The 27520-nt window shown below is 44.6% G+C and overlaps 1 protein-coding gene across 1 annotated transcript; it reads left to right on the top strand.

The window, feature by feature from the left end:
- Positions 1-851: 851 nt before the first annotated feature.
- Positions 852-27520, top strand: UNK (unk zinc finger; the record flags this gene model as incomplete). Its single annotated transcript, XM_014308478.2, has 16 exons — positions 852-1075; positions 2582-2758; positions 3202-3332; positions 3456-3591; positions 5693-5810; positions 6771-6855; positions 8642-8784; positions 10055-10102; positions 10968-11168; positions 15303-15371; positions 16039-16213; positions 17349-17450; positions 18918-19106; positions 21901-22082; positions 22591-22848; positions 23191-27520. Coding segments are annotated over 16 exons (2394 nt in total), but the record flags the coding sequence as incomplete, so codon positions are not given.

The raw sequence follows: 27520 nt of genomic DNA, 5'->3' as shown, positions 1-27520 counted from the left end.
GATGTGCCTCTGAGACCAGACTTGGTGGGATTCGGGTCTGAGCTGCTGGAGCTGTTTGGATGTTCCCTGTAAATACAGGGCAGCCCGTGGGTTTCAGCAGCGTGGATTTTGTAAGCACCTACACACAGATCACAGTCAGATCATTATGTTGATCTAAACCATTTTGTAATCCTCTACAATCTGGGTTTAGAGACTGTTATTAGTGTCACAAATAAAAGCTTGTGACTTCTTTAGTTCTCGGGATAAAAGAAGCCATGTACTTTCAGGGAATTACATATTAAAATTAAAGCAACATAAACATGTGGGAGTTTGAGGATAGTTATCCCACTTTGCAAGACTGAGATCTGAATTAATATGACTGCAAGAGAGAAATGGGTTAATTTTTATTTTGTAATTGACCATGTACTGACAAAGCAGGGCTAAAGCAGGAGGGTAAGGCATGAAAGAGTCTTTTAAAAGTCTTTCTTTCTCAGTAACTTGAAGCTTTAAATGTGGCTCAAAGAAGTGTATTTTATTTGGGATTCTTTTTCTGTGTTTTTTTTTTTAAACTGAGCATGTAGGAAGGAAACCCCTTTTTGCCCAGATAGGTCACAGATTTAGAAAGGGATAGAAAGGTACTTAAGAGTTCTATTTTCTCACAAATGTTTCCTAAGCTCATGAAAAGCCTCTTCAAAACGATCCCGACAGAAAGCGATTTCAGCTCTTGTTACATCCCTGTGTGTAATGGATATCTTGCCATGACAAACACGGGCAGCTCCCAGCCTCCATCCTGGGAGGGGAGCGGGGAGGGTGTGGGAAGGGCGGCAGACACCTCTCTGTGGGTGGCTGGATCTCACCCCTGGAGCTGACATCCCGGTTCCTGCAGGTACCTGAAGGAGTTCCGCACGGAGCAGTGCCCGCTCTTCGTGCAGCACAAGTGCACCCAGCACCGGCCCTACACCTGCTTCCACTGGCACTTTGTCAACCAGCGCCGGCGCAGGTCCATCCGCCGCCGCGACGGCACCTTCAACTACAGCCCCGACATCTACTGCACCAAGTATGACGAGACCACGGGAATCTGCCCCGAAGGAGATGAGTGAGTAAAGGCTGCAGCCTGCTTTTCAGGCATTAGGCTTTTGGGATCAGGCCAGGTGATGATTCCAGCCGGTTCTTGCAGAGATGAGGCAAGTCAGCAGTAAAGCAGCTTTGTCACATACGTAACACGAGACCAGATGTAAAATCTGGAATAGCAGCTCGTGTGCTCCAGGCCTGCTGCAGAGACAGTACTGAGGGTGACTTAGATGGGAATTGAGCTCTTGGGAACTCACTGTGCTCACAGGCTTCAGCATCTTCAGCAAAGCTGAGGTGGGAAAAACAGCTCAATGAGACAAATGAGTTTGGAAACACTGTTCTCTAAGTCTCTGACTCCCAGCTCCTGCTCACTAGCAGGGTAACTTAGTTCCTCCTCTTTCTTCAATCTGTGAAAAACTTTGTCCTCCAGTCTGCCCCCTGAGTTATCTGTCTCAGCTTTTTAACTCATATCAGTTTATTTTGTCTTTCTGAACTTTTGAGAAGCCAGTAGAGAACTGAGAGGTACCCAGAAAAAGGCAGCATGAGGAGGAGTTTGGGTTTTTTGGGTGTTCTCTCCCCCTGACTGCAGTAGGTTTAACTGGGGTGAAACCGCAAATCTTTCTGCTGTGTGTGTGGCAGACCCCAGCAATTAAGGGGTTAACCCGGTAATATGACTTTAGCCATGTGACAGATGTGGGATAAATAGTGTAGCCAAACTGTGGTCAAATATGGAGAGTGTTTTATAGAGAGATGCTGTAAAAAGATGGAATTTCAGTTCCCTTTTGTGGTGCCAGTATAAACATACAAAAATGTTATTTATTGGCAAAACATTTTTTAAAATTTTTCAACTCGATTAAGTAAAGTTTTTGTGACTACAACAGAATGGAATAGTCCCTCAGGCCTGAGGCTTGTTTCAGCACTTTCTTCCTTGCTAGAAGAGATCTGGAAGGAACTCGAAATGGGATGTTTGTGGGCTTTGGCTTCTGAGATCCAGGTCACTGGATGATACACGGCTCAGACTCAGTGAATGAAAGCCATTGTCATCTAGGAACCTTTGCTTATTTGTATTTTTACCTTGATCTGCAATATCTGAACTTTGCCCATTCCATCTTGTTATATTTCTGTTTTACTTCTCAAGGTAGAAGTACTACATATTTCTGTTTTACTTCTCAATGTTCTTCTGCCTAAAAGGGGAAACAAAACAAGTTAAAATGGTAGTTTTGTAATTGTCCTTCCTTGTCCCACATCCTTGCTCTTTTCCAGATCCCTGGCAACCACTCATTCTGAGTAATAAGGTGCTGCTGGATTAATAATCCAGTTTTCTTTTAGAGAGGGAAACACTTACATCTTTTGTAGTGACAGGTTTGGGGGTTCTCTGAGGTGTTGGAAGGCACAGCATAGGAGAAGGGACAGACTTAGCTAAGGTGGTGTCAACTGCAGCATCTTCTCTCAGCAAAGTGTCTTCTGGTAGTTGAATCCCTCACCTGTGTGGCTAAACCTTGTCTGTTCCTCCCCTCCCTTCCTTCCTCAGGTGTCCCTTCTTGCATAGAACTACTGGAGACACAGAGAGGAGGTATCACCTGCGCTACTACAAAACTGGAATCTGCATCCATGAGACAGACTCCAAGGGAAACTGCACCAAGAACGGAGTGCACTGCGCCTTTGCTCATGGGCCCCACGACCTGCGCTCACCCGTCTATGACATCAGGTCAGTAGAGCCTGGGGCTCCTGGGAAAAGGGTCATTTCTGTGCCCAAATGAACAAGGAGATGATGGAAAAGGTAATTTATGTACCCCAAGTGAAAAGTGAGATGACTGAAGGACAGTACTGCTTCAGCCTGAAATGAAGTGATGGCAAAATATCCCTTCCTAATAAGGCAAATCTGAAAAACCTCAAGGGAGGGTTCTCAAAATGGGGGAAAGGATCACATTTTGGAATCTGATGGAGGAGGTCAAAACAGTGAATCTGGAATTCCCAGGGAATGAAGACTTATTTTTGTTGCAGTTGCTGTTCAGCTAAAGATGTTCTGACAAAACATGCTTGGCTGAAATGCACCTACTTAGCAAATGCTCCAGTGTGTTAGTTTTTACATACATTTATCTGACTCTTCCTCTGCTCAATCTGTTTGTTCATTTACCTCTGTCCCTGAAGAGAGCTTCAGGCGATGGAAGCTTTACAGAATGGTCAGACAACATCTGAAGGAGGCATTGAGGGTCAGTCTGCAGTTGCTGCCAGCCATGCCATGATAGAGAAAATCCTCAGTGAGGAGCCAAGGTGGCAAGGTGAGTGTCACTGTGGGGCTGGGAAAGTTTGGTCTCTGTGGAGTGCCTGCTCCTGTCCTAAACTTTTCTGTAGTAAATATGGATTGTGGTCATTTCTCTTGACTCATTGGGGTTTTTCTGCAGATACAACATACGTGTTGGGAAACTACAAGACAGAGCAGTGTAAGAAGCCGCCCCGGCTCTGCCGCCAGGGTTATGCCTGCCCCTACTACCACAATAGCAAAGACAGGAGACGAAGTCCAAGAAAACACAAATACAGGTACTGTGATCCTGGGTATTGTACTTCCCAGCTGAATGGTGCAGTGTATTGGAAACCTGTGGTGCAGGAGGCAGGATTTTGACCTCTAGATAGTTGTTTTTAGTGTATCTCCAAGCCATGTACTGAGAGGTGTGATGGACTGTTATTTCTTCCTAGCAGAAAGATAACAAACTAAACAAAGAGTTTTCCTATATATAGTAACCAGTACTCTAATAAATGAATTGTTAAATCATGTTGCAACTCTGATTTTATAGCAAAGAGAACCTGTGTCTGGCTTTCTCTTACCACACAAACCTCTGCTTTAGAAAGCAGTGCAGGGAAGAGAAAACAAAAGAAAGTTTTAATCCCCATCTAGAAACAAACTCATCCAACAATGTGTTCATGGTAAAGGATTCAGAATCATCAGGCTGCTTGTTGTGTATGCCTGGTGATGGGGATCCTGAGGAGGGACTCTAGCTGGACATGCATTCTTAACCAGCTGCTAAAGGCTCTGCTTTTGAGGCACCAGGGTGTTCTGTCACTCAGCTGTCACTGGATTTTTCAGTGTGCTGTGTCTCCCTGAACGCATTTCATCCAAATTATAGGCCCTCATTTCCTCCAACACAACAGAGCTTTTGTTGTGGTCTCAGTGGGGCTTTTCCTTAGTTCCTTTTTGAAAAACACAGGAGCAGACCAGAAAGCCAGGAGAGAAAATACCAGGGATGTTCTCACTTCTCTTCCCCACCCCCAACATTCACAGAAATTTTTGAATTGGCACTGAAATTCCATATTAAAAAAAATTAGGCAGCAATCAAAGGAACGTTAATCTCAGTGCTTTAAGGGGAAATAGAACCACTGGGGCAGTCTTCAGGCAGCAGCTATGTGCTTTGTGCCCCTCTCTGGGCCCTTTGGGAAGGGAAGAGGTGAAAGCTTGGCTGGTGCTCTCCACTCACTTCTGTGTTTTCCCCACCCCAGCTGATGTGGCTGTGCTGGTGCTGCTATCTGCTTCCCTCTGCTGTTGTTTGAGGGAATGGTTAAGAGCATAAAGAGCAGGGGAAGTAGGTCACGGCAAAAATTCAGATCTGGGAAAAGGAACTGTTCCTGGCTGGGAGAAAGAAAACGGACTTGCCTTTTCCCCAGTGACCTGACTCAGCCTCTTTTCCACATGGCCACACTATAAACCTGGAAACATACTGCTGTAAGGGTATTATGTGTTTTAGGATTAGCCAATTAACTTCTTAGCTTTCTATGAAGGTGCAGTTCCAAAACAGAAACCAGACCCAGCGTCTCTGACACTAATCACATCAGCTGCTAATATTGTTATGCTGGTTCAAGTTGTATTTCGTTTCAAATAGAGAATTAAGCCATGGTTTTTTCATTGGGAAATTGGAAGAAGGGGGAGAAGATGCAATAGCAGCTGGGTGGGGGCTGGGAAAGCAGCAGCCAAGCAGATTATTCAGCTGAGGGTGGGCAGCTAAACCTGTCCCCAACTGAGGAATTGTAACATCACAGAATGGTTTGGGTTGGAAGGGAACCGAACCCTTAAAGCTCATCTTGTTCCACCCCCTGCCATGGGCAGGAACACCTTCCACTATCCCAGGCTGCTCCAAGCCCCATCCAGCCTGGCTTTGAACAGTTCCAGGGATCTAGGGGCTGCCACAGCTTCTCAGGGCAACCTGTGCCAGAGCCTCACCACCCTCACAGGGAAGATTTACTCCCTGGTATTTAATCTAAACCTATTCTTTTTCCATTTAAAGCCATTCCCCCTTGTCCTAGCACTCCAGACACTTGGCCAAAGTCCCTCTCCAGCTTTCCTGGAGCCCCTTTAGGTGTTGGAAGGGGCTCTGAGGTCTCCCTGGAGCCTTCTCTTCTCCAGGCTGAGCACCCCCAGTGCTTACAGCCTGGCTTCAGAGCAGAGGGACCCTCAGAGCCCTTTTTGGCTCTCTCTGAACTTGCTCCAGCACATCCACATCCTTCTGATGTTGGGGTACCCAGAGCTGGATGCAGTCCTCCAGGAGTGGATCAGAGGGGGAAAATCACCTCCCTCCACCTACCCAAAGTAATCAAAGCTCAGAGCACACCTGTGAGTCTGATGCCTTTTCCTCCTTCCTTATTTGCACAGATCTTCGCCGTGTCCCAGTGTGAAGCACGGGGACGAGTGGGGAGATCCCAGTAAGTGTGAAAATGGAGACTCCTGCCAGTACTGCCACACTCGCACAGAGCAGCAGTTCCACCCAGAGGTACAGTGACCTCCTCACTCCCCTTGGAAATGCAGAAGCATTCCAGTCTTACAAAGTAAATCACTGTGCCAGGTGGGAGAGGGTGTGGGCTGCTTGTAGTGTGGTCCTGGGATACAGAGAAGCTGCATGTTGGGAGTAAGCTGCAATTCAGCTGCTTGACAGAATAGACTGTATGGGAGGAGGTAAGAAAAGTGGGGGAAAACTCAAGTGTAGGAACAGTGTCAGGTAGGGGGGTCCTTTGGAAACACAATGTGGGTCTGCATGTGAGAAAACAGCATCTGTTTCCTTGAGTAAGAGTTTGTGGTTCATGTCGATAGCACTAAACACCACCAAGCTCTTAGCTGTGAGCATGCCCAGAGCATTCCAATATCCTTACAGAAAGTGTAATTAAGACCTTTTCCTAGTCTGCTTCATGTTACAGTGTTGAAAAGCTTTGTGGGGCCCGTATCTGCACAGTAACCATTGTCACCGCCTGTCAAACTGGGGGGAGAGGGAATTATCCATTTGCTACAGTCCTTGTCAATGGTTTGTTATTTTCCTTGCAAACATGTGGCTGCAACTTTCTGTGCTGTCATCTGTCAGCTGTTTCCTACCTTTTGCCATTTGTAATGTCCATGGAGCTTCCAGTGAGTCTGAGGGACTTCATGGCAGATGGTGACCTTTGGGTGAGCTGGTGTGTGGTGGGTTGGTCTCTGGGTGAGGTCTAGCTGTCATGGGCATATTTTGGTGTTTCCAGAACTATAGTGGGTTTTCCTTTCTTTGAAGCAAAGCACTGAAATGGTCACCCTGAGCTCTGCTGGCCTTTGCACCTCTTATCTGTGTCCCTACTTTGCTGTCAAATTTCTTCATAGTACTTCTCTACCTGGTGGTCACTGTTATTTTCTATTCATTTCTGTTTGGTTTTTTTTTTTGTTTTGTTTTGTTTTGTTTTGTTTTGTTTGGTTTTTTTCCCACCCTTAGATCTACAAATCCACCAAATGCAATGATATGCAGCAGTCTGGCAGCTGTCCCCGAGGACCCTTCTGTGCCTTTGCACACGTAGAACGTACGTGCACTACTTCTCTCATCTTTCCTGGATGTTTGAGCTATGGAAAGCTTCTGACCAAGAGAATTTAAATGTACAGCTGCAAAACCAGAGCTTCTGTGAAGGGTTAACTTTGATTTCTATAAAACTGTGCTGGTGTGGGAGGTGTTGGCAGAGCTGGAGGCAGTAGGTGGCCTGTAGGACTCAGCCTTTACTCTCACTGCTCTGTCTCTTGAAGGATCTCCCTCTGTTCCCTCTCTCCTGCTCAGTTCTCTGAGGGTCAGTTCAGGAGGATGGAAGTGGAGAAAGCTGCTTCTCTTCTGTGCATGGATAAACTGTACCTAGCTAAATTGCCAAGTGTCATATCTTAAAAAGCTGAAGATAAAATTGCTGATTGTAGATAATTTATTGATAAATTTTTAAAAAAAGCTATTTTACTCTTTACAAAGTTTTGCTTAGAGTTTAAGTCTTTAACTCAGGTTGGAGAAGAAAAATATGCAGCTTTTTTTTTTTACTGCTTTATCTTAAATCCTCTTTTCTCAATAGCTCCCTGACTTACAGGGCATTATTTCAATCCTCACTTTAATCAACTATAAACTAGTGATGCAGTTTTGGTTGTGGAAGTTCTCCCTGCAGGTGGTCCTAACATTCATAAATAATGGTTAGTTCCTGTCCTAGGGCTCCTCCTCAGTTGCTGCTCTGCAATCTCACTGCTGAATTTGCAATTATTAGAGCAGGTTATACACTAGATTTGTTCTGATACTGACTCACTACACGGCCTTGAGAAAATCTCTTTGTTATTTGATTATCCTTTGTAAATGAGGGAATTAGTAATTGCTGCCTTTGACAAGGAATAGGGGGAGTAAATTCCCTACAGGTTGTGCTGTTCCTTTTATAGGAAGCCTTGTTGACAAGCAGTAATTATAGCTGGAGCTGTGGGCTGTAATGGACCAAAACACAGCAGTGCAGCCACACAGTGGGATCCAGCAAGCTTTAGAAAATGAAATCTTGATAAAGGAACAGTGTTTAGCAAACATCCTTGGGTATAGTATAGTATTTTTGTTTAGGAATGTCCTACTCCTAATAAGATTACTACACTTGATATTATATTAATTAGAGTAACATTCTGTGGCACTTAGGTCATTCCAACTTGGTTATTTATTGTGCTGTTTTATGGATTTGTATCTTTTAGTCCTTCCTACAAGGTCAACAAGGACAGGCCTAATGCAATTAAAATAACAGTAGTCCATTTATTATGCTCTTAACTTGAGTTTTACTGATTAATAGCAAGAAACCAGCATTTTGAAGATATTGAAATATAGATGTAGTGTCAGTTCTATAGTTTTTGTGAAGATGCTGAATGTTAGATGTAAATCCTGCAAATCTACAGCATCTCTACCTTCCAAACTAGTGCCACTTTTTTTTGGTAATGATTTGTACTGAGCAGATGGAAACTTTAACTCCCTCAGCTAATTATAATGCACCCATCAACTCTGTGCCAAGCAAAGAAGGAAACTCTGCTTAGTTCAAGAGAGCTGAATGAATAACACACAATTCATGCAGGGAAGATAATTTTGGAGCAGCATTAATGAGCAGCGCAGTGTGTATGTGATGACAGTAAAAACGTGAGGAATATTAGATAAGCAAACAAGCCAAATAAGGTTTCTCCTTACTTCTACATTTAGAAGTAGGTGCTTGTGGAGTATTTTTTGTCTCAGGAGTATCTGGGTGTTCTTGTTCCTGAATGTTTTGTGCTCTGTGGCAGTGGCTGAGCTTTGAGGGTGTCCGTGTGCTTTGTCTCCCGCAGAGCCGGCGCTCAGCGAAGATTTGCAGCAATCCTCGGCCGTGTCCAGCCCCACCCAGACAGCACCTGTGATGTACATGCCCTCAGCAGCTGGGGACTCTGTTCCAGTCAGCCCTTCCAGTCCTCATGCCCCAGACCTTAGCAATGTATGTAGCCCTGTGGAGAAACCTTGTCCATGTTGTGCAAATCTGTGTTTCTCTGAGTCTCTGTTCTTTCTCCCAAGAAAAGTATCCCAAAGCCCAGAGGATATGAGATTTTTCTCTTAGTTCTCAGCTCCATGCTTTTTAAAGGGATCTGGTTTTTTGGAACATACATTCAGTGGCTTTAGTATTGTCCTCTCACATATAAAATTCCAGGCCTTCCTTTCTGTGCAGGGTTTGTTGATGTACTTTCAGGAGAATGGAATACATCCGCACATGCAGTCCAACTCCTTCCTGTTTGGAGGTACATATTGGGCTCAGCTTCCAAGACCTATAATTGAAGGCTGTGAGCCAACAGCCTCTAAAGTACATAACTACAATTGAGTTTGTTTACATATGTAATCTCAGAGCCTTAGCCTCTGCATATTGTGTGTTGCATTATAGGAAATCCTTAGTTCCCTCCCTCTTGTACTTCTGGAGATAGCTAAACTCTGGGATATGTTTCAGTAATGCCCCCACATTGTTGGTAGTTAGTTGTCCATACAAGAAAGGAGATGTCTAAGTGCTGAGCAGATACTCAGAGTCAGATTAGAAACCCATTGAATGCTAGACTACATTTTTACTTAGCTTTTTCTTTTTTTTTTTTTGTTTTTTGTTAAGTCTCCTGTTTGTACTGCACTTGATAAGGTGTGTAACCTTTTCAAATGGTTGGTTGAGGTTTTGAGAAGGTACAATGACATGAATTTAACTCATTTGAAACTGGTCAGACTGAGGTGAACTCATCTAGAACCTCTGCTTTGTTTTATTCCCTCTCTTTGAAAAGTGAAGCTGTGTTTGAGCCAACCTAGCAGTTCATAGCTGTCCTGAGTTGGATTGCAGGTAGAATTCCAAACACATCTTGAAAAGTCTGGACATAATATTATCTCTTACTAAATAACACTGGAAAGCAATAAGAACCTCTCCATCTTATGAAGGTATTGTTTAAATTCACTGAAAACTGCAGGGCAGTTGAAGATATCTCCTACTTTTAAGCTGTTTAGGTCTTGTCTATCTCAAGCTCTCAGTCTTTTAAACAGTCTTTCCTAATCCTTGGATATGTGCCAAATGGCAGCACATGTCTGTCTATGACTTCATCACTCCACAGGGCATCTGCATGTAGCTTGCAAACAAATATGGCTTTGCTGGTGATCATTTTACATGATGAATTAATCAGAGAAAAAGGTCCCTGTAGCAGCCAGCCTCACGCGGCCTGTTCTGTTTTGTATTTGTACTGTAGGTGTGGAATAAATCAGGAACTCTGCCAACTAGCCCCACCTCCACCACAGTGAGTAGTTATCTTTGTGACTGTAGGGAAGCGTGGACAGCAGAATGTCTGTATAAAAATAAAATAAAAACAGTGTAGGCTGCTCCTTTTTTTTTCCCTAATGCCAGCCCAGACTGTTCCACATTTGAATGTGTGATGTCTGAAGCACAGTCGTGCTTGCCAGTGGAGGCTAATAATTCTTTGTCCCAGAGAAATGGGATATTTGTGTTCATCCAGGTGGACACATTCTCTAAAACTCAACTTCTTTTGCTGCTGTCTGTGGCTTCATCTACAGTGCAAAACTAGCCTTGTTGCATGTGATTGTGATCCCTGGGATTAGTCCAAAGAATGGAAGTGTTGGAAATCATTGGGGTTTTTTTAATGCAGCTGTTGTTACCTGACTTGTGTCTGCATTAAAACTCTGAGATTTCCAACTGGAAAGCAAAAAATAGAGTATTACATATAGCTCAGATATGCCTGATTGTTGTGACTGCCACAGCACCTTTCCAGGTTCCACACCACTACCCAGAGTCAGACAGGACCCACTGTAGCCTAAGGAAAGGAAAGAGTTTTGTGGTCATTTTGGGAACCTGATCAGTCACCTCTGAGGCCTCAGAAAGAAAAATGCCACTAGAGCTGTAGGTTAGATTTTCCAAGACTGCACTCCAAAGTAACAACAATAAAACCATAATGGTGGGACTGTGTAAATTCAGTGGAACTTTTTCCTGTTTGTTTAATGAGTGTTTACTGGAAGCGTGTATGGTTGTGTTGGCTGTCAGTGTAATCAATCCACAAACAGTGACGTGCTTGAGCCCTTCCATGGATGCCTCTTTGAGCAGTTCCTGCTGTCTGCCTGTACTTTCCTGACACTTGTTCCCTCTGTTAGATTCTTTGTAGGAACAGCAGTCTTGGAAGCCCATCTAATATATGTGGGTCTCCTCCTGGTGCCATTGGGAAGCCCCACAGCTTGGAGAGCATTGGTTTTCCTCCAGACTCAGTCACAGCAGCTGGCAGCTACAAGAAAGCACCGGGGTTTGAGCGAGAAGATCAGGTTGGGGCCGAGTATTTGAAGAGTTTCAAATGCCAGGTTAGTGGGGAATATTGGCTGGAAGAGTTGGGGGGATGAGAAAGAATAAGAGATTGCCCAGTCTAGCTTGAATGGGGTTTTGTTTCTGATGGAACAAAAGTGGGAAAGCACTGTTCTCATATGAGCAGTTTCTGGATCTCTGCTTTTGTTTTCAGTCTCCCTTCCAGCCTCTTTCATCTCACATCTGGTCTTGTCTCCCTTGCTACCATCACACACCCAGTCTGTAGAAGTTGAGCTGCTGCTTGTTTTCCTAACCCCTCTCAACTTCTGTCTTGTGTTGACCCTGGGTAGCTTCCACATCACTTCTTGCTCTTTCTTTTTCCATGTTTAGGTCCTTGCCAGGAGTTGCCGTGTCTTTTGCTGTATTGTCTCATTGAAACTCATCCTTCCTTCTATCTTTCCACTCCAAACTCTTACCTGGATCTCCATCACTTGGTTTGTCTTCTGTTCACCATTCCTCTGGTGTATTGAAGATGTCATGTTAGTTGTCTCTTGCTTCTGTGGCTGTATCATTCTGATCCTTGACTCTGTCCTGTGGCTTTTGTATTTAATTAGAATTCCTCATTCTTATCTGAAGAACTCTGAATATTACCCAACCCACATCTCTTAATTCCCTCTTATCCCTTTTGGATATCCCAGTCTTGTCTTGCTGCTTCCTCAGTCTTCTTCCTGGTGTCATGCCTTATTCCTACTGCTCCCTAGGCCTGGAACAATCTCTCCAGCTCTTTTGCCCCACATGAGCTTTTCCACAGCCATTTTTTTGCTGTGAATTTCCTTTCTTGGTGTTACAATTAATAGTTTCTCTGCACCACCCCTTCCAACCTGAGCCCAACCCAGAGCCTGGATTTTTATTTCAGTTTTTATTTCTCACTGAGTTTGTAATTTTATCTTGATTTAGGGGGAGGGGAATAGTTACTTGTATGAGGAGATGCCTGCAAAAGTATCTCCTGCAAGTTCTTTTGGGCAAGAGTATAAAAAGGCATAAGAATACCAGGTCTGTGTTGCCTGAGAACAGAGAGGACAAGAAGTGCTGCCTTCAGCCTGGCCATGTTTTCACTTTGGTCTGTGACATTAAAGAAGTCAGTCTTAATGAGCCTGTACTGCTGTGAGAAAACTGTGGAAATATCCTGTCCAGACAAGGTCTTGCATAAAGTAGTTGAATTTAGAAGCAGACTCCATGGGTTTTATTTATTTTTATGGCTTTGGGAAAATATGGCCAAGCTTTGCAGTAGAGCCAGTCTTGAGCACTGTTTAGTCTAATTAAAATGATGCAGTGACAAATCCAGATTAAGCTATATGCATGTGTGCTCTCTTATCAATGCTCCCTTTGTCTGGCCTAAGGGGGATGTGCCTTAGGAAACTGCAAATTGATGCAACACGTCTTTGGGGGTAAAGAGCAGAGCATGCTGTGATCTTGGCGCTTCTTGCAGGCACAGCAGCTTGTAACAGTTGTTTAGAAACAAAAGGAAAAACATGTCCTCCTTCTCTGTGGCCTCTGCTGCAAAGGAGGAGTGAACCCAGAGCTGAAGGACTGAGAGAACCCCTGGCTGCTGCCAGCAGAGGCAGGGTGCCAAGGAGGCCCTGCTTTGGAGAAAATGGGCAGCAAGCCTAAGCCAAGGAGAAAAGGGATGGAGCATGAATAGGACTTGTAAAAGGAGGGCCAGATGATGAGCATTTGTATCTGGAGTCAGATCTGTGCTACAAAGATACTGTATTCACATAACTGCTTAATTGTGTGCTTTAGTTAAGCAAAACCTGTGTTAAACAGGAATGAATAGCTATTAAGGTATAGATAGAAGTAATCACAGTTGCCTTATGCTAGGCTTCTACACACAAGATTAGGTGTCTCATAAGTGTTCTGATTTAATTTTACTTTAATCTATAATTACTTACTTTTAAAATTCTACTGTAATTCCCTTTGGCTGCAGTGGGCACCAGAGATTCTCAAATACCCTGTAAATTAGATCAATAATGAGGCATTTAACTTTGTCAGCTCCTGTGTGAAAACGTCAGAGGAGACACTCTGGCTCAGTTCTGCAATGGCCTTGTCATTTTTCCCCTGTAGAATTTATACAAACAGTTTCTATCTTATTAGAATGAAAAATCCACCTTCTGTCTTAATAGATTCCACATAGTTTATGGTAAGGCTGAGCCAGCAGTTAAAGCTAAAAATACTTTTCCCAAGTCCCAAAAGGTTTTGCAAGCTGGAAAAATGCTGGCTGCACTGGAAGGACTTGAATGCCACGACCAGGAGGTGTTCCCAAGTCTTGACATACAGCACAGTAGGTTTGTTCCATGCTGGTCAGAAAACATTTAGTTTCACTCAATTTATGTCCCTTGTTCTCTTCCCTGACTGCAATAGAGTGAGCTGGAGAATTTCAGCCTGTCCTTTGAATGTCTGTCTCTATGTGTGCCCTTTCTAATGTTATTCAGAGCTAAAGGAGACTGCCTTAGTGGTGACATTTTGTTTGCTCTGTTTTTCCCTTGTGTTGTGTGAATTCCAGCCATTGGGAATTGGGGCTGACTTGGAAATATATTCACTTTTCTCCTCCTTAAATTAAAAAAAAAGCACTTCCAGTAAGACTTAACTGCAGCAGAGGCAGCTCTCCAGGCTGGCAGGAAGCCTCTCAGTGGGGGCACGGCTGCCTGTGTGCCCTCCCCTCACTGCTGACGTCTGAGATGGCACATTTTGTGTTCAGAGTGGCAGACAGGGAGGGCTGTGCTGGCTAATGCAGCAGCAGCCTTATCAGACACTCACAGAGGCACTCACAGAGCAGAGCCAGCCCATCATGGGCTCCTGTGTTGTGAACATGCTCAGGGAAGTGTGAGAGAACACTGCAGGAGGATCTTGTGTCCATCTCCCAGCTGCCTGTCTGCCAGGCTGTGACCTCTCTGTCTGCCCACAGGCACAGAGCTGAGCAAAGAAAATGATTTAATTTAATGAAGTAAAAGCAAGGGAGGAATTCTTGCACTGCTCTTTTGCCTGTCTGCTTACGTCACCCCTCCCCAGCACTCATTTATCTTTGGCATGAGACTGTTCAGCCAAGAAGTCAAGGGCTATCACTTCACCTCAGGGTGGTGCCTCATGTGCTGTTGGTGCTCATCATGCCTCAGTTTCCTGCAGAGAAATCCTGCCTGGATTTGGGATAAAAACCAGGCTTGCTTTATGGCTGGAATATGTCTGTGTTTCACACTGGGAGGGTTGGGGAGTGAGTAAACAGGCAGGGCTGACTCCCAGCACTTTTCTGCTGCCTCTCTGTGCCCAGAGGGTGGGATTGATCTCCCTGTGCCATGTCACAGCACAGGGAGGAAGGGAGCAAGGCCTGCAGACAGACTGACAGGCTCCTGAGGCCACTTCCCAGCTGAATCCCAGCAGAACTGACTGATGTTGCAAGGCAAGAGGGTTGATATCCATTAAAGATATAATGCTGGAAGGACCTTAAGCTGAATTTTTAGCCTGGATAGTGGGATTCCAAATGTGTATTGGCATTCATGCAGTTTTGCAATTCCAGACAGCCTTGGCCTCGCTTATGTTTTCTACCTTTGACCTCTTATGTTAATGGATGAGGGGAGGATTTTTTTGTAAAGTTAGTTTGATGATGTTGCTTTGAAAATTGGTTAGTTATCACTGTGTTTTGCTTTGCAATCCTAGCTGGGAGCTGGAAAGGTTTGAGGGAAAACATAATCTGCATACTTTTATTTTCCCCAATCTGAAAAATATTTGCATAATATAACAATGCAGGGTGCCTCCCACCATTTCTGGCCCTTTCTGGGTGTTAGATGCAGTAGGGCTGATGATTTAGTTATAGCAAGGCAAAATAATTTGGTTTTGATCTTGGTTCTTAGGATGTGCTTTGTGCTAGCAGGGGTCTTACAGCAGCATTAAAGGCAAATGTCACTGTGACAAGCCTCTGCATAACTCTAGGGGTGATGTCTTGCTATACAGAAAGCAAATGATTTGGAATGTTTCCAGTTTGCTGTGCTTTCCCTCTCCCCAAATTCTCCAGTGCCTTGGGCAGCCCAAGAGAGGAGTGGACTGTGTTTCCCATGGCCTCTCGAAAGCCAGCAGCCAGCCATTTTTAATTTTGCTAAATAATCCCTCTGCTTATCTTTTGTTTTGTTTCTTTACTGCAGCAAGCAAAAATGAAGTCCCACTCCCTGGAACACAGGAGCCAGGAGCAACCTTTGTTACAGCCCAAACAGGTATGGAACTGCTGGCAGGGCTCTGAACCCAGCTCAGGGCTTCCAGCACCACAGAGAAATCTGTGGATCCAGACAGCTCTGCAGGGAGTAAATAACAGTCCAGACACCATTAGGGATGCTCAGCTGGAGGGATTACTTTATGAAGATGGGATGATTTGCTGGAGGTGTTATTTGGGAGTAGTTAGACCTGAGTGAATTCAGGGTAGATTCATAGGGCTGGACTGTGCAGGAGAGAGCCTTCAAATTACAGAAAATTGAGCTGGAATGGATCTCTGGAGTCATCTAAGTTGAAGGATTTGGCAAAGGGAATTTAATATCAGGTTCTAAGTCGTGTGCTGAACTAAGTCTGAGTGAGTGATTGTGTGGCCCATGGCTGTGATTGCATGCAACCTGTGGGTCACAGGAGTTAATTCTGGGGCAGCCTGAAAGATATTTAGAATACTGGGGAGGGGAGGGGGGACACAGAATGGAGAACAGTCGACAGAAATTAAAGAAAAGCTGTTAATCTCTCCCCACCCCCAGCCCAGTAGCCATCTGTCAGGTTGGAAGCAGGCAGGAAGCAGGTTTGCTGCTGGCATTTGGCTCCTTCCTGCACGTTTCTGAAAGGGGTTGTTCTAGAAAGATGTTTTATTTCCTACCTCTTTCGCTTTCCACACTCTTGTTTCAGGACATCCTGGGCATTCTCCCAGTGGGGAGCCCACTGACATCCAGCATCTCCTCTAGCATCACCTCCAGTCTGGCTGCAACCCCCCCGAGCCCTGCCGGCACCAGCAGCATTCCAGGCATGAATGCCAATGCCCTTCCCTTCTACCCAACCAGTGACACCGTTGAGTCTGTCATAGGTAACTTTGCCTTTTTCACTTATGAAAGTAGGGCTTCCTCAGCCATGGATCTCCAGGTATGAGACTTGCAATAACCTGGGTGTTCCAGTGACCTCCAGTTTTCCGTGTCTGTCAGTGCTGGCAGATTGCTGAAGCTTGTTCTGTGACTGTGACACATCTGATGTTTCCTGCAGGTCATTTGGGATGAAATTCACCCACGGGACCAACTGAAGGCCTCTGAGCCGCTCACTCAGAATGTCACATGGTGTAAAAGGGCCTCAGTTTTAGCTTTGTCAAAGTGACAAAGAGGTCTTGGACTAGGCAGGAAATCACAGGGGCATTTTCCACAGTTACAACCCCTCAGTTCTAAATGAGAATTTTATAGCCAGAGCTACCACCAGGTAGATTGTAAGGACTTTACCCTTTGTAGAGTGTAGGACAGAGGCTGTAAGAGAAAGGAAAACAGGAGAGTCCAGAGAGTGGAGTCACCCTTAGATAGGCGCAGGCTTTTTGGTCACCTGTTTTACTTCTTCCTTTTTTTTCTTTTTTTTCCTTTTTTTAATTAAATGTAACGTTTCTGAGGTGATCTCACTAATTTGTTAAAAATAATAATAGAAATGAGTGGGCATGTGTGGGTTGGAATTATATTGATCATCATTAGTGATGAGGCATGTTCAAATAGATATAACAGTTTCAGGCATTAATAAGCTTTATTTTACCCAATATGAGAACCTCAGAGATGTTTTTCAAGTGTTCCCTTCTCCTGGTATTTCTTTTCCAAGTGGCTTTTCAGGAAAGCAGGGACAGAGCACAAACCAGACCCAGACATGCCATAAGCCAGCATTCCTGTACATAAGGGACAGACTTAAAAGAGCAGTTTGGGGAAGACTTATGGGATCTGCTGCTAATTAATCAGATTTTTGTTTTCATATACCATTTGGGAATACTTTAAGACAAAAAGAAACAGGTCAGGTTAAAGAACCTGAACTGAAAAGCTGCCCATGACACTTCTGCCAAACCATCTGAGAACAGGATGGAGAGTAGGGCCCTGAGAGGTAGCAAGCACAGGCTCCTCTGCATGTAGGCTCTTTGGGCCATCCTATCTCTTGAAGTTGTTGGTCCTTTATAACATAATTGGTACCTCTGTGTCTGGCAGAGTCTGCCTTGGATGACCTGGACCTGAATGAATTCGGAGTGGCTGCCCTGGAGAAGACATTTGACAGCAGCACAGTGCCCCACACGAGTGGCATCATGATAGGTACATGAAAGCAACAGAGCTTTCTTTATCTTCTGCCAAGCAGTGTTGCCCAGTCACCTCAGTGGAGCCAGCCCACCAAGCTCTAAAACCAGTCCCAAAATGACATTGGTTAAAACAGCAATTACAACAAACTCTGGCAACTCCTGAGCATCTTTGAAGTGAGAGCTTGCCCTTACTGACTAGCAGAGCTGAGCTGTTGCCATTGGGCCCAGCTGTCTTGGGGATGTTTCTTGAAACTGAATGGGACTTGCCTGAGGTTTTTTTCTTTTTTTTTCTCCTTTTTTCCTTTTTTTTTTTTTTTTTCCTTTTTTTTTTTTTTGAATATGTAAGTGGACTCCAGAAGGCATCTGATGCATTTCAAATCAGGCCAAATTATAACAATTTGCATCTTAAGCAGAAAACTCTCCCTAGCTGTAACAGGAAACTCACTGACCTGGTAATGCCATCCATCTGTCAGAGTGTCATCATGGTCTGCTGATTTGATTCCTGTAATGTCTGTCTCATTTTGATACATGGAGGTAGGCTAAGGCCTCTTCTACCTGTCTGTGATGGGTGTCCAGGGAAAAAAGAAATGTCTCATATATTTTTTGGAAGTGGTTGTAGTTTCTGGCTACCCTTGCTGCGTAAAGCAGCTGTTTGAACAGGAGCTAACTGGTTGTCTGAAGGTTTCCAAGGGAACTGCACTGCCTGGAGCTGTATTGAGGTAGGAAAGGACCTGTGGAAAGAATATTACTTCCACTTACCTGCCAAAGATTAGAGCCTGTTGGAGATTTACTGTCCCTGGCTGCTGCTGCTCCCCACCTGCAGTGCCTTAGGGATCCTCCCCTTCTCCCTCTCTTCACATCAGGTCTGAGTGTTACCTGGTGATCTTCTAAGGAGGGACATAGCTGAGGAGAGAGCAGGGCTGAGATCTCCCTAAATCTGTGAGTGGCAGGGAGAACAACCTCTGGTGTAAGGTGATGTCTTTTGTGGTTAGGCTTTTGTTTATTTGGGGTTTTTTATTACTGATAGATCCAGGCACTCAGGTTTGTGTAACTACAGCTACTCACTGGTTTTTAGTGGTTGAGATCATGGTGGTCTTCTCACTACAGGTTGTTTGGAAGTATAAAGGCAGAGGCACATGTTTTAGAAGTGGATTTTTCGTGACAAAGTATTTCACCAGATACCAAATTGATCTTCTCTAGACTGACAGGGACTGAGCTGTGCTCAGAAAACCTTTTGTTCCTTGGCCACTGAAAGAGTAATCCATTGAATTGTGGAGGGTCTTAACCTATGTGGGTCATGGGATGGCAGCTTCAGTGCTCCTCTTAAAGGCTGAGAGGGGAATGAAACCTCAGGAGAAGTGGAGGGAATCCCAAGGGGCTCAGGGAGGAGAAAGGGAACCTGACACCTCCTGCTCTGAACTCCTGCCTGTGTCCACACCTCATGATCATACATAGCCATCCTCTCTGTGTGTTCTTTGTCCAGGTGGGAGTTTGCTGCAAAGTTCTGCTCCTGTAAATATCCCCGGGTCCCTTGGAAGCTCTGCCTCCTTTCACTCCGCCTCTCCTTCTCCACCGGTCAGCCTCTCATCGCATTTCCTCCATCAGCCCCAGGGACACTTAAGCCAGTCAGAAAACACTTTCCTGGGGACATCAGCTTCTCATGGATCATTAGGTAAATGCACAGTGTGTGTGTCCCATGTACATGCCTGTCTGTGCCATGTAAGTATTTTCTTTTCAGTTGGCTTTAATTTCAATGTGTTATTTCACTGCTGCCATGGATCTCTTCTTCCCCTGAGAACAGCAATGGGACTAGAAGCTGTTTTACCAAAAGTCAGCTAATACCTCATGAACAAGGGAGCAATTTGCTCTACTTCCCTTGTTTCTAGGCTGGGAAAGAGGGGCAGATAGGTTAATTGCCTTGCTCTGATGATTCCTTTCAGAAAAAACAGCTCTGCCTTTTCCAGCACCAGCAAAGTGGTGCTTTGCTGAGATTTCAATAAAACTCAGAGCTGTGTCCTCAGCTCAGCTTAGTTTAGTTTAGGTAGGGATTGCAGTTTGCCCTGGGGACTGCTTGTAGGCCAGATTAGCTTCTGGGAGCTCTAGAGCGGGCCTGGGCCGCTGGAACTTTTTCTCCTGTTTGACATTCAGCACCCGTTCTGCAGTGTGGACTTCCCAAAAAGTCAGTGTTTCAGTTTTGTCCCCTTTGCTCCTTCCCCTCCTCAAGGGTCTTTCTCCTGCATTAGAGACTGAAGGAAGAAAAAATTACTTTGGAGCTTCAGCTGTATCAGGAAGAACAGGGAATTTAGCAGACAAATCTGTTTTATTGTCAAGACATGGGATTAGCTTGAGAAATAAAACTGTTTGGCCTCCAGGCTACAGGGACACCAGTTCAGCTCATTTCTGTTTGTAACAGTAAATATTAATTTTCTTTATTAATGCTAGACATAAATACCTCTTAAAATCTGAGATACACTTTAATCTTTAATATTCAGCTTAACCTAATAAAATTATTACATGCTTGTGTAAGCTATTTCTGCATGCATTTATCTGTGTAACTGCATCCCTTGTTTGCACAGCCCAAGCCCATGCTTCTATGCTTGCCATTGATGCTTGTTAGGCTTTAACAGCTTTTACAGTTACTGTAATAAAAGACTTCAGAGGCCATCTCTGCTCTTAATTAGGTTGAGGCTGGCTGTTTGTCCCAGTTTTTGTAAGGAAAGGAAAAATTGCTGTTTCAGAAGAAATTAGTTATGTTTATCTTGACTGTGTGTTTATATAAATAAAAAGCCAAAAATTGCAGGAAATTCACAAATGCATTTAAATAATTTATTTATAAAAGATATTTTTCCATAAACACAACAAATCCTTTGCTGGGGGTTTGGGAAGATATTTTAATAGTATATCTTAGCAGTTGGCAATCATCTGTTCCATTTAACTTAGTGAATACACATAACATGTCAAGTGTGTAGTTATCACTTATTTGTATTGAAATTGAGTTAAAAATACCTAGTTCTGGGCTGGTTTCCACTGTGCTAGGTGCAAAATGTGCAGAGAAGGCTTTTCTACCCAAAGGGGCTTGATACTTCCAATGTGAAATGAGAACAGCAGATGGAAAGAGGGAGTTAAAACAAATTACAAGATCAGCCTGGTCAGCACTGTGGCAGAATTTGTGGCTTGCCAGCATTCTGCTTAATGCTGGATTCCCATTCAAGAAAACTGAGGTTTGAAAAATAAAATGTGAGTTGGGATTCCATTAAAACTTCTTGCTTTCAACTGAGCACCCTTCAGAGCAGCAGAAATGGATCTGTGGTAAGTGGCCTGAGCCAGCAAAGATCCCTTGCTGCTCTGCTGAATGAGTTCATGTGCCTAAGCCCTTGGTGAAGACAATTTTGTCACTATTTGTGTCTTGGCTGGGAAGTCAGTGGTGCTGGGATAGCCCTCAGTGAGAGGCTGTTGGTTCCAGGGTTCACTTGCAGGCACAGTTTAGCTGCTGTGAGATCAGAATTATCAATTGCAGCTCAATTTAAGAATATTCCCAGCCACTGGTGAGCACCACTGCATGAAATGACTCCCACATCAAACTGGAGCAAACTGTGTGGGTGAGAGTCCACACTCTGTCTCAATATTACCTTTTCCTGCTAGTTTTCCCCCGAATGCAATGTATGGGTACCTATTTTAAGTGAAAGTTATGGAAAGAGTATGAACATTGGACTCTGGAAAAATAGCCAGTTTTGTCTACAACTGATATTCTATTCCTTTGTCTCCTAAGCCTTGAATTTCTTCCTGAAAAGAGAGTTTATTTGAACAAGCTAAAATAGGGAAATGGCTGATTAGTTTTCTTTGATGCTGCTCACTAGCTCAGTGCTAGAACTCTGCAGAGGATGAAGCAGATACAGATACTATTGTCTCTACTTGTTTATAAACAGGATTTTCCAGTTCTGTTCCTTGTGTAAGGAAACAGTAATGACTTGGAGCATTTTTGTGACACTGTTTGGAAGTGAGGCTCCTTTTCTCAGCCCCACACTGAGGAGACAAAAGCAGAAATTTCTTAGGGTGTAGGGTGGGAGAAAGCACCACCTGGGCACTGTGAACCAACTCTGGTGGCTGTGCTGCACTGAAAATTGGGAGGTAGAAGCAGGCCAGGGGTTCCCCTGGAAGAAAGGGCATTCAAGCTGACAGTCAGCTCTGCTGTAAAAGTGATGCTTCTAAAAACAGATCCAAGAGTTGCCTCCACTTAGTGTCATGGTTCCTCCCTGCATCACTAAAAATGAGGCCTATTGGTGTGAAATTTCCCTATAAAGTCCCTCTATGATGGACTCTGGGTGCAGGGGGATGAAACTGATTCTTAAGATGAACTTTTTATCCTATTTGCACATTTATGAATCCTGGATCTCACAGGGTTAGGGAGGAAATGGGGAAATTGCCAGCACCTGTGACATAACCCTCTCTATTTCCCTGTGAAACAGGTTTAAATGGGATGAACAGCAGCATATGGGAACACTTTGCTTCGGGGAGTTTTTCGCCCAGTACCTCACCTGCATTTCTGTCAGGTCCAGGTGCTGCGGAGATGGCACGGCTGCGACAGGAACTGGATGAGGCCAACGGCACAATAAAGCAGTGGGAAGAGTCTTGGAAACAAGCCAAGCAGGTACTTGGGCAAATCCTGGGATTAGGGAGTGTAAAGGAGTGGAGGGTGTCAGCCTTTCAACAGGCTCTTTCTGGACATGGAGGTGATGGACAGAGCTGTAGGTTTTACAGGTTCTTAGCATTCTTTCCTCTCCCTTGGAAATCACCAAATCACTTGGCCTACTGTGTTCAGGTGCTGGAATTGCAAGGCCAGATGTCACAACAGATGCCCTGAAGTGTTTGACAGTCTCTCAGACCTTTGATCCACGATAATTTATCAGTATGCAAAGTTCATCCCCTACATGCTGTGAGCCAGATGAGTAGAACCACAGCCCAAGCAGATGGGATATGTGGAATGAGCAGTGCCTTGAAGTAAGGCTCCAAACATGTTTCAGAATTTGGGAACATGCCAGATTGGTCAGAACTGGTGTGAGGAGTGTATGGAAATTGATAGTTTTGCCTGGGTTTCTCTTTGGAGACAGACCAAGTTTTCAGACTGCTTCTTTTACCCTCTTTGTTGGGACTTGCAGGCTTGTGATGCTTGGAAAAAGGAGGCAGAGGAAGCAAATGATCGCGCCAACACAGCTAACATGGAATGTGAACTGGCCCGGGAGCAGAGGGAAGCCTTGGAGCTGCAAGTGAAGAAACTGCAGGAGGAGCTGGAGAGGATCCACACCGGGCAGGACCCGCAGTTCCTGCGCTCCTTCTCTGACCTGGAGACGCTCTCGCTCTCGTCGCTCTACACCCTGCAGAAACAGCTGCGGGCAAACCTGGAGAAAGTGGACAAGGTGAGTGCCAGGGCCTGGCAGGGCAGGGCTCTGCCCTCTCTGCTCCTACAGGTCACAGCTTTTACCCTTTTCTTTGTTAGACTCAGAAATCAGAAGCCTGCTTCCAGGTAGATGTAATCAAAGTGAGCTCTAGCTGGCTCACAGGAAGATAACTCCATCTTCTTTGTGCCTAAAATACAGAGTATAAATCAATCAAAGCTGCTCTGTTGATCCTAAAGGTCCTGAAAAGCATTGCACTGTGATGCTTTCCTTTTGCTTCAGGAGATGAACAGGGCAGACAGCTGCAAGCCCTTCCTGCCCTGTGTGTGCCACTGATGCTGTGCCCTGTCCCCTCTCTTGCAGGCAGTGTTTCAGATGCAGTCAGTGAAATGCCTTAAGTGTCAGGAGGAGAACCGGGTGGTGCTGCCGTGCCAACACGCGGTGCTGTGCGAGACGTGCGCTGAGGAGGGCGAGTGCCCCATCTGCCACCCCAACAGGCCCCACTCTCTGCAGTCGTGACCTTCCAGGGACACTCCTGATCATATCCTAGAGAACTTTTTAACTTTATACATACGTACATATATATGTATGTGTATATATATATATGTATATATGTGTGTGCATGGGCGTGGCTGTGCACCTGTAGGGACGTGCACACACACGCACATGCACACATGAAAACAGAAAATTAGTTGCAGAGCACTTTTTAATATTTTACATCCCGTATCTAAACTGCCCCTCACCCGTGCCCCACTAATTCTAACTCTTGATGAACTTTGAGAGCTGTTTTTAATACAGATCAAAGGGCCATTTGCAAAGAGTCTGTGTTTCTCCTCTTTTCTATTTAGGTGATAACAAATTTTTGACTATTTCCAGAAGGACTTAGAGTGGGCAAGAGGGGCTTCCACGTGCTTTCCAGAGGAAGAGTTGAGATCACAGGGAGGATCGAGGTGGTTTCAAATGACTTGCTCATGCCTTCGGTCCCCCTGCTCTTTCACTGACCCAGCTTGGTTAAAGCCGTCCCCCCTGATGGGAGCTCTGCCAGGCTCCTGCCTGGAGGGCCTCACACTGCCCATCTCTGAATGTGCAGGAACTTTGTCTGGCATTTAATCAGCAAAGTTCACTTTTTAAATTTTTTTACACTCTTTGTATATTTGTATGAAAAGAAGAAAAGAGGGAAAAAAAAAATTTCTATTGGACCTAGAGCAAGCCAAGCCCCAAAATTCAGTGACCAATGTTCACTGCTGATGCAGCCAACATGTTCCAGGTCTGAGCAGCCTTAGAAGTATTGCCCTTGGGTGAGCCAAAGCCCTTTATGAAGGAAATTTGGATGCAGAGGTTAGTTCTCTCCAGGCACCCCTTTGTCTGGTGGCTGTTTAGAGACTTTTTACTGTTTCAGACCAGATTAGTTTTGTTTTAGCCACAGGTACCTGATTCGTAGCCACTGCTGAAGTGCATGAACCAATTCCAGGTAGGCTGAGGACATTTTTGTTGCCTGTGTCAGCAGCTCAAGGGTGGTTTGTGGATTGCTGGCTCCAGAAACCCTGGTGCTGGAGATGTGTGGTGACAGAAAAGTCCAGCAGGACAGAGAAATGCCACCAGCTCAGACCTGCCCAGCAGCTTAGCTTTCCTGTGACTTTCCCTACCAGCATGTCCATTGGATTTTTACATCAGGTGGATTGCAGTAACCTGCTGGGATCTCAACCAAAAGGCCACTCAGTTGACTAAACATTTTTATTTTGCACAGGGATGCTCCTGTGCTGCCCCTCCATGACCTGGAAAAGCACTGGAACCTCCAGCAGCCCACTGTTGTAGGAAAACTGAATTTTTACCAGAGCCTCTCAGAAAGCTTCATATTTAATACAAACACATAATTAGGTTTGTTTCCATAATTCCACCTTTCCTCTCCATGGAAGGGGTTAATATGCATTCCCAGATGATCTCTTAAGTGCAGCTCTGTGTAGTTCTTTTTTATGTTTTCCCATTAACTTGTTTTTGGGTTTTTTGGTAAAAATGCTTTTTTTCCATGTGTATTTTATTGTAACTAGCATCAGGTTTTTTAATTTTTTTTTAATGGAGAGACACTGTTGAGTGACTATTGTGGCTATGTTGTTTGGTTATAGCCTTTGAATGTCTGTGCCATGGGGCAGCACATCTGCCTTGGTCTGATCTTAAAGAAAGACCTTTTATTAAAATACATGAACATTTCTCTTTTTTTAGGAAAAATAAAAAATTTAAAAAAAAATTAAAAGTGGGAGGGGAGGAGGAGGAAAAAGCCCAATTAAGAAAAAAGTTTACTAAAAAGGTTGTTTTTTTTTTTTGTAACTAACTTAAATCATAGGAAATAAACTCTTGAATCAGATCTTTAATATTTATAAGCAGCAGAGCTGATCAGCCTGTTTTTGGCTATGGTTTGTAACACTTTTTATGAGCGTGGGGGTTTCTCTGCTCCTCTGCCTCCCCAGGGGCTGCTCAGGGGTGATGCTGCCTTTTGCCAACCCTCTTTTTCCAGATCTGTCCAGCAGCAGCTCTGTGATTCCAACAGGGAATCCCTCCACGTGGAGCTTGTCCCCTGAGGGCAGCCTGGGCTGTCTCCTGGGACAGTCACAGGGTGATGCAGGACTTGGGGGGGTTAAGGGCAAAGAGTGTTTGCCCCCAGTTTCCCTGGGTTACGAGGAAAAATTCCAGGCCAGAGAAAATGTGTTTTTCCCTTTTGAGTAAAACAGTTTCTCTGTTTTAAAACTTATACTGAAGGACCAAAGAATTCAGAATTTCACCTGTTTTGTGGCCCTCAAATTTGAACTTTCCATTGCCACACTGCACTCATGGCAGAGCAGCCTGAAGGAATCAGCACTAGACCCTTCCCTTGCCCCCACCCCATCCTCTCTCAGCACTCTCTTTGCACAAGCACATTGACTTTCTCACTTTTCCCTGGTTCTTGAAGAAACACTTCCTAAATTTAGGTTTCTATCAATTTGTTTGCTGCTTTAAAAAAAAACCAGGAGAGGAATACTGAAATGTGAATTTATTTTCTTAAGCATCAGATGGAAAAGATAAACTTCATCTTTGCATATTTTGTGAATGTTCTGGTGGGCCATTTAAAGACAATTTCCAAACCAAATGAGGTGGGAGCAGGGGGAAGGAGCAGCATTCCTGACCCACTCCAGCAGTTGTTGCTGCCTGCTCCGTGCAGGAAGGACAAACCATAATCACAGCACTGCAGTTGAGGCTTTAGAGTCTGTGATCAGCTTTTGTATGGTGTAAAAAGAGCTGAAATAAACCTGGTGCTAATAAGTGCAGCCCCTGTCACGTACTGTCAGGCTTCCTTCTGAAGCAGGAACTCCCTTTCCAGGACACACAGTAACACAGCAGAGCTGAGGGGGCTTCAAAACAGAAGTGGGGTCCACAGAGTTCCTTGGGGAGCAGCCCAGCTGAACAGCCCTGACTGTGTCTGGGTTCTGCCTCCTCACACAGACTCCTGAGTGGATAATGACATTTTCCTCCCCAAATTTTTGGGAGCTTCAGAAGAGTTGACCTTGGTGATTAATTGGGCAGGTCGGACACTTCTGAGTTGAGAGCTGGGGGAAGGAGTTGTGGTTGTGTTGTGAAACCACAGCATCCTAAAGGTCAATAAACTTCTACATTATTACGGAAAACCAACCTAGAAGCAGCTGGCTTGGGACAACACTAGCCTGGGTTAGATCCAGAGCAACAAGCAGGGTCAGAGCTGTAGGTGAGAGCCAGGAGGTGAAGGATTTTAGGCTACCAGGACCACTTTGAGCTCCTCTCTGGCCTTAGGTGCCATAGCCATGTGCCTGCAGTGGCACAGGAGGGACCCAGGAAAGGTCTCAGAGCTGGAGCACATTTCCTGAAGCTGATCCCACCCCTGGGGGTCCCTGCAGCTGATCCCCTGCTGAAGGGTTTTACACTTTTGTACATCTCTGAAGCTGAACCTGAGCCACTGACAAGGCTTGTGCAGCTGAGACAATGAAGAGAATTTCTTACCCTGGGAGGAAGCCACTGAATGGACTCAGTCATCCCTTGCTGTTCCCCCAGCCTCTGAACGTCCTCTCTTCCTCCTTTTCCCCTATCTGAGAAGGAAGAATATTACCAGTGTTTTCCTCCAGAGTTATTATAATCCTTGGAGTGATGGCCAACAGCAAAATAGATGTTACTGATGTAAAACCTAGTATTTTAAAGGTGAAGTATTCCTGCAAAGTAGTGACTGCATTGGAGAGATTTCTGGGGCTTCCCCACTCTGTAGCTTCCAATGTTAAAACAAAATAAATACAGTATACATTTAAAAAAAATAATAATAATACACACTGCAGTATTTCTGGTGGCAATTCTTGCCCAGTCCCTTCCCTGCTTTCCCCAGGAGGAAGGGCGCTGGGCAGAGGCGCCCCTAGTCCGTGTAGAAGTTGGCAGAATGGTGATCAGTGGTGTAAAACGTGTTGTTGATTCCATGTATAGAACTGTGATTTCAGCTGTCGTTCTCTCGTACTCTGTAAATATGTGTTTTGGCTGTCGGAAACCTGGTTTAGACTCTTTTCTTGGCAGAGTGAATTTGCATGTGGGGCTGGAAAGAACTCAATCTGTGTCACAGTTTCCAAGGGCAGGATGGATTTTTTTTTTTTTTTTAGACGACAATAAATTTTTATTTTTTTGCTAAGAAAAAAAAATACAAACTGAA

The sequence above is a fragment of the Geospiza fortis genome, unplaced genomic scaffold, assembly GCF_000277835.1.
Source record: "Geospiza fortis unplaced genomic scaffold, GeoFor_1.0 scaffold244, whole genome shotgun sequence".
Taxonomy (NCBI): domain Eukaryota; kingdom Metazoa; phylum Chordata; class Aves; order Passeriformes; family Thraupidae; genus Geospiza; species Geospiza fortis.
This window is presented reverse-complemented; position numbering and strand designations above follow the sequence as displayed.